This window comes from Naegleria fowleri (assembly GCF_008403515.1).
Source record: "Naegleria fowleri strain ATCC 30894 chromosome Unknown tig36, whole genome shotgun sequence".
Taxonomy (NCBI): domain Eukaryota; phylum Heterolobosea; class Eutetramitea; order Acrasida; family Naegleriidae; genus Naegleria; species Naegleria fowleri.
Window position 1 is genome coordinate 317,894 of NW_025407968.1, and position 14,004 is coordinate 331,897.

The 14,004-nt window shown below is 36.1% G+C and overlaps 6 protein-coding genes across 6 annotated transcripts; 4 read left to right on the top strand and 2 right to left on the bottom strand.

Moving 5' to 3' along the window:
- Window positions 1-200: 200 nt before the first annotated feature.
- On the top strand, window positions 201-3,600 carry FDP41_004126 (uncharacterized protein; the record flags this gene model as incomplete). The annotated part of the gene is made up of 2 exons (XM_044707507.1): window positions 201-577; window positions 750-3,600. The coding sequence occupies 2 exons, from the start codon at window positions 201-203 to the stop codon at window positions 3,598-3,600; spliced, it is 3,228 nt and encodes a 1,075-aa protein (XP_044561544.1).
- A 91-nt stretch (window positions 3,601-3,691) lies between these two features.
- Window positions 3,692-5,206, bottom strand: FDP41_004127 (uncharacterized protein; the record flags this gene model as incomplete). The annotated part of the gene is made up of 1 exon (XM_044707508.1): window positions 3,692-5,206. One exon carries the CDS (start codon window positions 5,204-5,206, stop codon window positions 3,692-3,694), a length of 1,515 nt encoding a protein of 504 aa, XP_044561545.1.
- Window positions 5,207-5,237: 31 nt separating this feature from the next.
- On the top strand, window positions 5,238-6,512 carry FDP41_004128 (uncharacterized protein; the record flags this gene model as incomplete). Its single annotated transcript, XM_044707509.1, has 1 exon — window positions 5,238-6,512. One exon carries the CDS (start codon window positions 5,238-5,240, stop codon window positions 6,510-6,512), a length of 1,275 nt encoding a protein of 424 aa, XP_044561546.1.
- Window positions 6,513-7,203: 691 nt separating this feature from the next.
- On the top strand, window positions 7,204-9,824 carry FDP41_004129 (uncharacterized protein; the record flags this gene model as incomplete). The annotated part of the gene is made up of 2 exons (XM_044707510.1): window positions 7,204-9,042; window positions 9,237-9,824. The coding sequence occupies 2 exons, from the start codon at window positions 7,204-7,206 to the stop codon at window positions 9,822-9,824; spliced, it is 2,427 nt and encodes an 808-aa protein (XP_044561547.1).
- A 1,442-nt stretch (window positions 9,825-11,266) lies between these two features.
- Window positions 11,267-13,237, top strand: FDP41_004130 (uncharacterized protein; the record flags this gene model as incomplete). Its single annotated transcript, XM_044707512.1, has 1 exon — window positions 11,267-13,237. One exon carries the CDS (start codon window positions 11,267-11,269, stop codon window positions 13,235-13,237), a length of 1,971 nt encoding a protein of 656 aa, XP_044561548.1.
- Window positions 13,238-13,347: 110 nt separating this feature from the next.
- On the bottom strand, window positions 13,348-13,848 carry FDP41_004131 (uncharacterized protein; the record flags this gene model as incomplete). Its single annotated transcript, XM_044707513.1, has 1 exon — window positions 13,348-13,848. The coding sequence occupies one exon, from the start codon at window positions 13,846-13,848 to the stop codon at window positions 13,348-13,350; it is 501 nt and encodes a 166-aa protein (XP_044561549.1).
- Between the last annotated feature and the right edge of the window lie 156 nt (window positions 13,849-14,004).

The window sequence follows — 14,004 nt, forward strand, 5'->3', positions numbered from 1 at the left end:
AGGGAAGTAGTCATTGGTCCTCAAGTCCTCTAGGAAAACGAACATCACATTTCTTGTACAATGATCATTAAAATATTTTACATCGATTCCTTTTACCACAGGTCCATATGTGTTAGAAACTCATGTGTTTTCAATGTGTGGTTGACCACTTAAAGTGAAACAACTAATTCAGAGATCGTCATGTGTCAGCTTTCAAAAAAATGAGTATTGCTGCTTCTTGGATCCAGCTCACTGAATATAACAACAACTTCTTTTACTACAGAAGAAACAATCTCTACAACAACCTTTCAACAGCATGGTGCAATGAACAAGGAGTAAAACCAAAAGATTTTAATTTAGCATCATATGAAATTGTGATTTGTCCTTTTGGTGGTCCGATTGCCATGTTCAAAAAACCATCATCGAACATGTTATTCGGAGAGGGATCATCATCAAGTCAATCAGCATTGAGTGAATCACAAATGATTTATATATACTCTGCTGCTTGTAAATATTTGAGAAAGATCGATCAGAGCAAAGAAGAACCATTATTAGGGATCGGTTGGACCGATGATATGAAATTGATGGTTCTGACAAAGTAAGTGTGTCATTATGTCAACCACGCCATGACGTGATGGGTTCACCTCTTTTTGATGAAAACGAATTCTTTTCCAACATGGTTGATTCATCACCGAATTCTTTTTCATTTGAATTCATTTGCTTCTTCTATGAATATCATGATGATCTTTTGAAACTTTTCATCATGACAGAAAACGATTACTTCTCTATAATGCCTTCAATGGTGAACGATATGCAGGTCCATGGCAAAACGAAGATTCAAGCAACAACTCGTCCGACAAGAAGAATGGCAGCAGCAGTAATGGTGACAGCAATTTCTCCAGTAAATTACAACTGCCCTCAACCGCCTTGGATAAACTCACGATCAACCACCACCAAAACAACAAGAAAACAAAAGACGATCCACCCCTCAACACCGATACGACTTCTACCTTCATTTCCGTTCCACTACAGGCAGAGGAAGAAATTAAAACTCATGCCTTCTTCGGAGAAGGATGTGTGGTATTTACCTCGAAAAGACGTTTACTCGTAGCCTATGATTTGTCAGAGGCTAAACCCTTTCATGAATATATTTTCCCTAAAATTGGAATTTCTCAGAATGCTGATCTCTCTCAATCCGTGATGGCTGTTGTGCCTAATTATGAGCTTTCAGTGAGAAAGAAAAAACCAAAAGTTGAGGGTAAAAAGAAGGCTGGAGAACCCCATGATCATGAAGAGGAGGAAGAAGAGGAAGAAGAGGATGATGAGGACGATGAAGAAGATGATGAAAAGACAAGTTCTTCTAATGCTTCACCAAAATTAGCACCATCTTCAAGTGGTGGTGGTGGTGGATCAATAACAAAAAAGAAGAGTGGATTCTTTGGAATGTTGGCTCGAAGAAATGCTCGAACATTAACGAGTGCGCCTCTCGGAGGTGGTGGTGGAATGGAAACAAAACCCTTCAAAGTAGGAAAAGGACCACTTGTATTATTTTGTACTCCTGACAAGATGACCATCATTATGTGTTATTCCAATCTCTATAAGGATATGAAATTAGATGAAAGACTGAAAGGAAATATTCAAGAACAAGATACATCTGGTTTCACAAAAATTGCTCTTTCACCTGATTTAAAGACCGTTGCTGCTTTTCATCAAGCCTCTGGTCATTTATTTGTATTTGATTTGGCACTGACTTCAAATTATTTGAAATTTTTCACAGGAATTACAGAACATCGATTGGATCAATTAGTTTATTGCGGAGGAGAGTCCATGATGTTATATTGGAGTCCTGAAAATATTGGAGGTGGTGATCAATCTCTTGTTCTCTTAGTGAATTGTTTTGGCCACTATGAATCGTTCACTTTTGACGGACCTATTGTTCTTTCTCAAGAAGTTGATTGTGTTCGATGTGTCACATCAAACAGTGTAGAATTTATTGAACGTATACCTGAAAGTATTGTTGAAGTTTTTAGAATTGGAAGTTTGTCTCCAGCTGCTCTTCTCTACGATGCCTACTCTGACTTTGTGAATGAGAGAGCAACATGTTTGAAAACAATTAGGGAAATTAAGAACAAGGAACTGGGAGAACAAAGCATTGATGCTCTTTCTGATGGAGTCAACAAGTGTATTGATGCTGCATGTAGAGAATTTGATACTAACATCCAAGCTCAATTGTTGAATGCTGCTATTTATGGAAAAAATTTTATGAAGACTTCTATTGATGAAGCTAAGGCATTCCAAACAAAATGCAAATACATTCGATTGATGAATGAATTGAGAAATAGAAGTGAAATTCCAATTACATATGAACAAATTATTGCGCTTACTCCTCAAGTATTGGTTCAAAGATTATCTGAAATGCATGAATTCCTTCTCGCCTACAAAATTTGCGACTATTTGAATCTTTCAAAAGCTAAAGTTCTCGAACATTGGGCTAAAACCAAGATTAGAAGCCAAATGGAAGAAAAAGATGAAGCATCCCAAATGAAACTTCGTGATCGAATTATAGAAAATCTTGGGAAATTCTCAACCAGTGTGAGCTTTTCCAATATTGCCATGGAGGCATACAAAGTTCAAAAACCCAAATTAGCAAAAGCTCTTCTCGAAGTCGACTCCAATCCCCACTCACAAATCAAACTATACTTGTCCATGCACGAAACGTTGAGTGCCTTGGAAAAGGCACAACAGAGTTATGACACTGATTTACTCTATGTCGTAATTTTATATCTTATCAAATTCTTTGATACCTATTACATGTTTGAAATGATTGCAGATAAGAAAGCAGCTAGAAAGTTATTTATTTCCTATTGCACTCAACTTGGAAAGTACAAGAAGCTTGAAAAGTTTTACAAATACTTGAAATCAGAGCAGAATGAAGATGAAGCATCAAGAGAAAATGGATTTGTACAATTAAGACATGCTTTCAAGAATTATGATTCACCTGATGACGACGCTGAGAAACGATTCGCGTATTACCTTGAAAAATCAGAAAAATATTTCAATGAAAGAAGTGCTGATAAATTGGATGCAGAATTTTCATTAAAATCAAGAGAGCTTTATGGCTTGCAAATGAAACTTGAAGAAGAAACAGATGAAGAATTTATTGGAGCTCCACTACAAGATACTCTCTATAGGGTCATGATCAGTCCAGCACTCAGAGAAAAGAAAGGAGAACGAAAGAAATATGTCAAAATTCTCAAGAAGAATTTCGGTGTCACTGATAAGAGATATTACTTTTCAAAAATCAAAGCTCTTGTCCATTTGGGAGAATGGAAAAAGTTGGAAGCATTTGCCAACAGCAAGAAATCTCCTGTGGGTTACATTCCGTTCGTAGAAGAGTGTTTGGCCTCTCCAAAACCTGAAGAAGCTCTCAAATACATCCCAATGATTGAATCGGTTGAGACCAAAGTGGAGTATTGGATCAACATGCTCAAATTTAAGGAAGCCATCGAAGCAGCATTTGAAGCTCGAGATATTGACCTACTTGAATACATCAAAAAGAAAACAAAGAACAGCAAAACAAAGGACACAATCGATCAGTGCATTCAACAACTCAACAAGTAATCAAGAACGATTTCCGAATATGGTATTCTCTACAACTATAAAAATATTTTGTCTTTAAAACTAAACATTTTCAAGCTTGGCTAAAAGTTGTTCACACTCGTGTTTTTTTTAGAGTCGGAGCATACAAGTTTTGTTTAAGCTTCTTAATGATCTTAGTTTGATCGAAAAATGCAAGTCCCTCCATCAATAGAGTATCGTCGATTGCGTACATTCCGAGTTCTTTCTTGATGTCATTAGAAGTACAGCCTGATGGTAATTGAGTTGATTTGTCTGTTGACTTTTCTTTTTCCGATTCAAGTTCAATAAACTTTTTGCAAATAACAATGAAAATCTGTTTGTACTTTTTGGAGCTTGACGCAATCGTTTTGAAAACAATATCAATAGCACCAACAGCTACTTCATCTTCATTGTCGCTCGTAGTTGTATTTCCTTCTGATAGCAATGCGCTTAGAGAAATGTGTTCACTTTCCAAGAAGTATGTACAAAAATTAGTAATGTTAAACCTCATGAATCCAAACTTATTTTCCAGAGAATCATCCCACAGCAGATTAGAGAGTTGATGGTCAACACTACAAATCAAGTGAATATATCTAGAGGAAGCCAAGACAGCTAACAGTTGTTGACTTGTTTTGTCTCTCAGACTTGGACCATCTATGTTGTGAATGCAAATATATAAATGTTGTTTCTGCATTAGCGTTTGTTGAGTTGATGGGTTTACAAATTCTGAAAAATCTCCCAAGTCTTCGTCATTTGATTGTTGTACTTGCTCATTTCTTCTAGAGAGATGCATCGAAATATAATCAACCTTTTCTATGGATGACAATTTCTTGATTTTGGTTTCCTTCTCTTTAAAATTATGTTTTAAAATTTGATATAAAATTGAATCAGCGGTTACATTTGGGTTAAATCCAGATACAATAACAAAGTATCCATTTGTATCAACTATTTTCAAGTGGTACATTAATTGATTCAGAGCATATATTTTTGATCCAACTCCATAAAATAATAAATTATTGTCACATCTAACACATTGAATCCATTCATACATTCTCTTTTGTGTGAGCTCCTTATTTTTCTTTGTGAAAACTTCATTCTCAAAAACGGTATCCTCTCTTGAAGGAATGTTGCTATCTACATTTTCAAGATCCAGTTTTGCTTTATCCGTAGATTTCACTTTTTTATGAAGAATTTTCTGAGTGTTGTATTGTTCAAATGGAGTGGAATAAAATCGATCTTCTTGCTCTGGATCAATTTCAACACCTGAGTCAATTAATCGATGCTCAACAAAATTGTTATCTCTTTCAAAATGAACATGTTCTCTATTTTCTTCATCAAAGAACGTTCTCAAATGATCATCATCATCACCAATAAATAAAATTCCATCCGAAGGATTACTTGGTTCCGAGGGTACGAGAAGTGGTTTTAGAATTCTTCTCCCACTTCTCGTTGTTGTTGGTGTAGTCGTTGATGAAGATGTTAAACCAACACCATTGGTGGCACTTGTTGTTGAACTGGGTGTCATTGAAGTTGAAACCGTACTCGAAGCCTTTGTGGAGGCTCTTCTTCGTTTCATTCTTCGTTGCCGAAGGGGAATATCTTGAAGCATTTTTTTTGAGGAGAAGAAGCGAATGAAAAAAATGATTCCACCCAGCAGTAATGGAAGTAGTAGTAACTCTTCCATGTCCTCTTCTCCTGAGGATGGATGTATTAAAGTTTCAAATATTTCCAATATTTATTCAAAACCCTCCATTCCTCCTTTAGAATTCATTCTAGCCATCGGAATTAAAATTAAAAACAAATCTAAAACATCTGCATTGGTTCGATATGTAAACGAGCATTTCTCTCTAGATTCCTACGGATTGGACCATTTGAAGAGAGTTAAGAATATTGAGAAGGATGTTTATTGTCTTTTATGTCCTTTCAATATAAATGATGAATATAATAATTTAAATGATGATGATGAAAAAAATCTTGATGATACTCTGAACAAGTGGTTGAAATCTTCAATGACATCCAATCACATTCAAGAAGTGTTTTATAAAATTTTAGAATATCCAACATTGGATGATAATTTAGAAAATCATATGACATCAGATTTAAAATTATTTAAAATTCCTAAATATGCTCCAAAATTAAAAAGTCAATGGAAAGAATGGAATAGTCAATATTGGCCAATGCGAACAGTAAATTTATTTGAAACTGAACTACAGTTGGCCAAAGGTGATCCAAAAGCAGAAATCAATGTCAACACTCACGACATGGAGGGAGTCGAAAAATGTGTTCAATTAGTTTTACAGTCTTGGGAAAAGACGAAATTAGTCTCTGGAGTATTCTACAATCCCAATACCAAGACAATGGTTAAAAAACAGAATGGAGGGAATGAATTATTTCTGGACGAGTCGTATCACTCATTTTTCTCTCCATATTATGATCATTCTCTTCCAACAAGAACCTCAATGTTATCACAATTTAAGAATACATTAAGACATTGTTCTATGGTTGGAATTGAAATGGTTGCTCAGCATAATTCTGAGATTATTGATACACTAAATAAGAGTCCTAACTCAGAAAAAGATCCTTCTAAAATTCCCTATCTCTGTAAAGGTTTAGATTTATTTATTTCACATGAACCATGTTGTATGTGTGCCATGGCCTTACTTCATTCAAGAATAAGGAGAGTTTATTTCATTTATGAATGTAAACATTCCTTTGGAGGATTTGTGAATCATCATGATGATGGAAGTACCAAAGAAAATTCAACAAATCACACCATTCGACCACCAAAACATCATCATTCACAACAAGAATTTTGCATTCATGAAAATTCTCAACTGAATCACCATTTTGATGTCTATAAGATTTCCATTATACCCTGTCAACATCATGAAACAAATCAAACGACGATCTATTGACCCAACAGTTTTCTTCTTCTTCTTTGGATGATGTTATCAGCTGTTTGTTTTGAACATCTTTACAGCAGAAATGGGAATGACTTGACTGCCCTATTGGTAATGACAAAATGACCAATTCTGCAATGTGTCAATGGTTGACTGACTCTTAGACTTGAGCAATGCATTGAATGATGGTGACAAGAAAAGAAAAACCGCTCCTCCTGCACTTTTTACCAGTTTAAACCGAGAGAGCGTCAATGTCATCCCAATGTGTGACTCTCTCTTCCTCGTGTCGTTGTTCACACGCAAACAAAATCACCCATTGCACAGTTCGATCAACACACACACACGAGTGTGAGATCCTATTGTGCTCTCTCACTAACAACGAGTCTATTATTGATCAACAGTTGTTCAATTGGTATCATTCAAATCATACATATTTGATTGATCAACAATCATTCTCACTTCTCCTCCTCCTCTGCATTAAAATTGTACATCTCATAGCATCTCAAAACATTCCTTTTACGTTTCTCGGTTCTCAAATTCATCATTCTTAAAAAACAATAACAACAACAACGAGAAGACATTGTGATGAGCATTTAAACACAGAGTTGAAGAAACAGTTCATTGAAGGATCCTTCTCACAATAAGTATATTCAACAACAACAACCTCTCAAATCTGATTGACAAATTGTCTTTTCACCACACGACCATGATGAATTCATCACAAACTCTCCAATTATCATCATCACCTCCACTACCACCATCTGCCAGTACAAAACCACCATTATCTTCCAGGTCAACATGGACCACACAAATCATCTCTTCTCACAATCATCATCATGTTGTTGAATCATTATCACAACAACACTCAGAACAACCACCACTGAATGAATTAACAAGAAGAACCATTCAAACAACAACAACTCCTCCTCCTCCCATCAAGCCATCTACCTCTTCCATTCCAATTTCTTCTCACTCTCCTTCCTCCACGCTCACTACCAGTTCGTGTGAGATGCTTGTTGTGACTACTACTACTACTACTGTGAATGGTCGTCCAAGTCATGATTATTGTACTCCTCATTCAAAATGTACCAACAACCATCATGATGTGACATTATCGAGGAAGAGTTGTCATAAAGACGACAACCATGATCATCATCACTGTGAGGAAGAGTTGACAACCTTCGAATGCCACAAAGAAAAAGACTTTTTTGAGAATGATTGGAATCATCCTGTGTTGACCACAACAGCAACAACAAATGCAATCTCGGAATTTCAGACAAGTGCCACAAGTCACTCTTCCACATGTTCTTGTCCTCGGAGTGGTCCACCAGGTGTGAGTGCTGATACGAATGGTACGAATGGTACGGATTCACCATTACCCTCCTCAACCACAGCAACCACAGCAACCACCACCACACCCGATACGATGCACGACACTCCCAACAACCAAACTCAAGTGGAAGAGACTTCTCCTCATCCTCTTCATTGGAGTCATGCTCTGATCGATTCTCCAACTTGTACTACTCCTCCAAGCAGCCATCATCATCACCATTTCACAACAACAACCATCACCACCACCACCACCACTGGTAGTAGTAGTAGTGACTCACTCGGTGGTGGTGGTGCCCAAAGTGTTGCCATTCTGAACTCATCTGATCCAACTCTTGTCTATGCCAATTATATGAAAGGCACAGATTCCAAATCCTTACTCTTGCAATATTGTGTTCTAGGAATGGAACAGGAATTTAAGGATTTACTTGGTAGAGAAATTGAGAATTTATCTTGTTCTTTATCATCCTCCTCATCTTCATCATCCTTATCTTCACTTCAAACAGTGAATCATCATCATTATTCGATCAGTACGGATATTAATACGACTACTACCACTACGACAAGTGATACTACTACTACTACTACCAATCCACATGTGGATGATCAAGAACAACCACAACAAGAACAACCACAAGAACCAATGGATACAACAAGAACAACAACCACACATGAAACCCTTCATTATGAATCATCACCTTCATCACCATCACAACTCATTCTCGCTCAATCCAAACTATTAACCTCTACATTCATTTATTCAGATCATGACAAGTGTTCTCTCTTTCACTTGGCAAGTAAATTCAATCAAGTGCATTTATTAGAGTTCATGTATGACATGGTTCCATCTCTCATTTTCATGAAAGATTCAAAACAAGCTCATCCTCTCTTTTATGCAGTTTCTAATAATGCCAAAGAAAGTGTTGCATTTTTATGTAATGCAGCAAGTGTGACCATGAATGGTAACAATCAATTATTACCAGTTTCAAAATTTGTAAATGAATTAGACATGTATGGAGGGTGTTGTCTATATTTGGCATTACAGAAATCATTCTTTGAATTGGCTGATTTATTGTTACTGTTTGGAGCGAATATTGATATTAGTTTCAAGACAGGTGAGACCATGTTGCATAGAGCCATCACAGAGAGAAGATTGGATATTGTGGAATATTTGTGTAAGAAGGGAGCAAATTTATTGAAACAAAATCAAAATAATGTAAGTTGAGAGAGATTTATATATTCACAGAATATGATTCTCACCTACATGCTGTTGTGGTACTACTACTACTATTATTATACTCTTCTTTTTTTACTCTTCACACCACACCATTCATCCCGACCATCACCACCCCTTCATACCAAAACATACCCAAAACATACCCAAAACATCATCTTGAATATTCATTCCAGGAAAATCCACTCTTCAATGTATTTGTACATCAAAAGAAAAAACTTTCAGACCTTAATGAAAAAACAGTGAATGGATTCTTCACAACGAATAATGCCAACTTTTGTAAGAATGGAGCTCAATTTTTACAAAATCTCCTAAAAAGTGATTGTTTCTCTTCTGAAGTGATTATGAAAGGTTTAAAACAAAAGAATTCACATGGACGTACCATGTTCCAAGAATGTATTGTGAAAGGAGATTTACCAAGTTTTAAAGTATTATTAGCTTATTTAACTACACGACAAAGCTCTGAAACACTTTCATGGTTTGTAAATGATGTTGAAAATCAAAAGAATAGAACTGCACTTCACTTGTCAGTGGTTTACAAACAATTTCACATGTTCAAAATGTTGGTAGAATCCATTCCTGGAATTGCCAAGTTAGATGCTACGGATAGTGATGGTAAAACAGCATTAGATATTGCCAAAGATACAAATCAGGACAATGTGGTGGAATTGTTTAATGAAATGGCAGAATTGCAAAAACCAAAAAAGAAGAAGGGATTTGGACTTAAATCTCTTTTTAGTAGAAACAAATCAAAAAACAAATAAAACAAGTATGAATGTACATGCGGAGGGAGGAATTGAGTCCAAAAACATTAAAAAAGAGACAGACGGGTTATTTTAGTGAACTTTCTTAAATTAAAATTGGAGCACCTGTTCACCGAATCCAGCTGGGATTCTAATTGACAAAAGTTAAAAAAAAATGAGAAAAGGGTCTTGGTAAAAATACTACCTTTGGTTCGGACAGCGTGAAAAAAAAATATGAGTGATGTGAAAGAGTTAAAGAAGAAGGTTTTGTCTAAAATCTCGAAAAAGACGTTGGAAACATTGAATGCTGAAATGAAGAAGAAAAAGGTGCCTCTCTGGGGATTAGAAAAAGATCGAAATTTTGAAAATGATTGTCTGCTTATTGTGCTTTAACATGATTTATTCGGGGTTGGCTATCAAAAAATTGAGTCTGAAATTTCATCTTTTTTGGAAATATCAGAGAAATCAATTAGACGACACAATACCAAAGTGATTAGGCAATCTTTCTAGGATTGGTGTGATGCACAAATTGTCCTTGGTAGCTATAATGATTGGAATCGTGCATCTAAAAAGTTGGGAGGAAAAGAAAGGAAGACTAAGGTCAATTTACGGATCGACAGCTCCGATTTCAAAAAGACACAACCCGAGAATGCTTCTAAGAAGAGTGATGAACATTCCTAAAAAGAACATCATTATGCAAATCGGTTCACATGTTTTTCAGATGCCAAAGGACTAATTGGAGAACTCTATGGGGCTTATAAGTCGAATAGAGTGCCTTTATGACTCTCATGAAAGATGAAATAGAATCATCTATGGATGGTGCAGTTATGCTTGGTGATTGTGGATATGAATCTGTTGTCAGCAAGTTCAGTAAAATCAAAATCGTCACTCCAAAGTCACAACCAAAAGGAAGACCTCCAAAAGACGGAAGGGGAATCAGGAATTTGACAAAAAGCTGGAAATAAGTTGCTAAAATCACTAAGATAGAAAGTGGAATGTTCATTTGGTCAAATTAAGAAAGATCTTGTTCCACAGAAGACGACACTCAACATTACCACGTAGTCAAGATGGCAGTAGCAATTAGAAACTTTCAGACAGAAAATAGTGAGGCAGATGATGAGATTTTACTTATAAAAATTACTTCGCGTCCCCAACGGTAGTATTTTCTCAATTCAATTAGTTCATGAAAGAATTTAGAAATCCAAAAAAAAAAATAAAATCACAAGCAGTCAAACACCCAAAAAGAAGAACAAAATCACCACCATAATTGTCTCTTGTTTTATCAATCATCCGCCTAGTCTGACCATTTCATTTTTCTCGTTTGGTAGATCGACCTAATCGTATCATTCTTCAATTTCCAAACGATTCGTACCTCATTTGTTCATACCACTGTTTTGATTTAAATTGAAAAACGAATATTTGCAAAGAAGGCAACACCAACCGACAAACGCCCTCTCAAAAAAATGCGATCTTTCAATCGGTTGTTTTCGAGCAGTTCATCGTCGTCGTCTCCTTCCTCATCAGCAACGGCAGCAGCGTTGAACATCACCAATTCGACTTCCAATCATCATCATCATCCACAAGGTGATACTACCAACACCACGCCCAACAATGCCCAACATCATGATACCAGCGGAGCGATAAACTCCACTCGGGTACAAAAAATTCATGTAGTACCACCAACACAACATCATCAAAACGATGGAGAACGATCATCATCATCGCCCCTACCCAATACAATGGGAGATGTTGCTAGACCAATTTCTCAATCTCAAGCAAAACAATTTTTTAAATATATGAAAAAGTTAAAAATAGACGCGGTGGAGCAACTTTTGAAAGAGAATATCCGTTATCTCATGATCAGAGATGATGATATTAGTACACCATTGATCAAAGCTGCTTCAAGAAACATGCCAGAGTTCGTTGATTTGTTTTGTAGAATGAATAGAGATAACAAAGTAGGATTTTCTTGCTTAGATTTGACCAACAAACAAAGATATACTGCCATCAACATTGCTGTAAAAAAACAAAATACTAACATTGTAAAATTGTTGTTACAATATGGTGCAAATATTTCAGACACTCCTAACCAAGACGGAAATTTACCAATTCACAGCGCCAGTAGACGTGGATTTACAGAAATAATTTCCATACTTGTAAAACATGACCCTAACCAATTGAATATCACCAATCCTTGTAATAGAAGGACTCCATTATTCATGGCAGCTCAACATGGACATGTAGAAACAGTGGCATGGCTCCTGGATCAGCCCGGAATAGATCTCTCTATTAAAAGTAAGGATCACAAGAGACCCATTCACTCAGCTGCTTCTCATGACAATGTGGAAATTGTGAAATTACTGCTGAAAAAGGGCAAAGAATATATCAACGTTCTGACAAACTCTGAAAAGGACAAAGATAAGCGGTATACACCATTACATTATTGTTGTAAGAAAGCTGCATTGACAACGGCTAAATATCTATTAGAACAAGGAGCTATACTGGATATATTTATTAACAATGCTAAATTTAACTATTTTGGCAAAAAGACGCCTCTCTACTTGGCAATTCAAAGCAAGCGAGAAGAAATTTTAAAACTTTTTCTTTCATACTACAAAATCATTATGGAACTGGCAGAAAATCCTATTAGAGAAGATGCCCTTTTAAAATGTAACAGGATCAATATTTTTGATCTAGACATTCAAAGTATTGTCAAAACATATGATTATTATGTTCAACAAGATGACATCAATGTCATAATACCTGATCCGTCATCCGATTCTGGTGACAGTGATGTCGATGACATGGAGAACAGCAATGATGCAAGCACAGAAAACAAGGTCGTAAAAACAGTACTGCGAACCACAAAGGAGGCCATTTCTTTAGCTATTACGGAGGAAAACCAAGAATTGATTCATTTGGCCTTTTCGCTTGAACTTTTTGATTGTGTTAAACTGTATTTGGCAAGCTTCCCTCAACTACTAAATTGTAAATCAACATCAAACGGAAACACCCTGATCAACAAGGCAGCACATATTGGTAATTTGGAAATGATGAAATATTTAGTGTCTAAAGGAAGTAACATTTCGATACCAAATGATGTTGGAAATCTTCCAATTCACAGAGCTGCTTATTGTGGCCACGCAGAGCTTGTGAAATATCTAGTCGAAGAGTGTGGTGAGTGCGTAGATGTTTTCCAACATTCATCTCCCAAATCGAAGAGACTTGAAAACTCATTACACCTCGCAGCAAGAAAAGGATTTTTGGAATGTGTGAAGGTTTTATTGATGAATGGGTCAGATATCACGCGAACAACAAAAAGTGAGAGTACAACAGGAAGAAGAGATGCCATACAACTAGCAAAGAGATATAATCAAATCGAAGTCTATGAATTTCTTAAAAAAGTTTATGAAAAGACTGCTCGGTCATGCTAAAAAGTTTTTTCACACTGTGTACGCGAATCTTCAACATTTAAAGATCTGTTGTTGAATGTTATCTCACTAGTTCGTACTTTTTCAAATTTCAAAGGATACATTGACCATCGTTAATGCAAACTTGTCCGTTGCAAAGCCTGGTGTTTCTGAATGTCAAACCAAACTTTGAATAAATCTCTTGTTTCCAATCCGAACAAAGCATTTGCTCTCAAATATAAATAAGGAGATCCTGATAATTGGACAAAACAAGGATAAAATTCTTTTTCAAAAACAGGTTTACAGGGATCATTTTCATAAGAACTTGGCGTACTGAGAGCTTCACTTGGTGTTTGCCCCTTCTGTTCCGACAGACATTCCTTATATTTACCTAATTGAGTTCCGCATGGTGTATGAGGAGCGTGAAGAGCACAATAAGAACATTGATAAGGATCTTCTTTCGTAATTAAATCATTTGGAGAAAATAATGAATATGTTTTTCCTTCAAACTCAAATTTGTTTGCAAGTACTTGTGGTTTAAATTGAGCGAGTGCTTTCAGTGCGGAACGTCTTCGGTGTTCTTGTTCTTTTTTTGCTTGCGCTGAGGCTTGTTGGTGATGTGATGATTCAGTCATTTTTTTTGATTGAATTTGCAATTTTTAATATTAAAATATTCAGCATCATGGATGTTGTGATCCACTGACATATGAGCGTGGATCGGTTGATTTCATCATTGAGGTCACATGACTCAAAGAGCAAATAGAAAGTGAAATTGTGTTATCTAGTTTTAC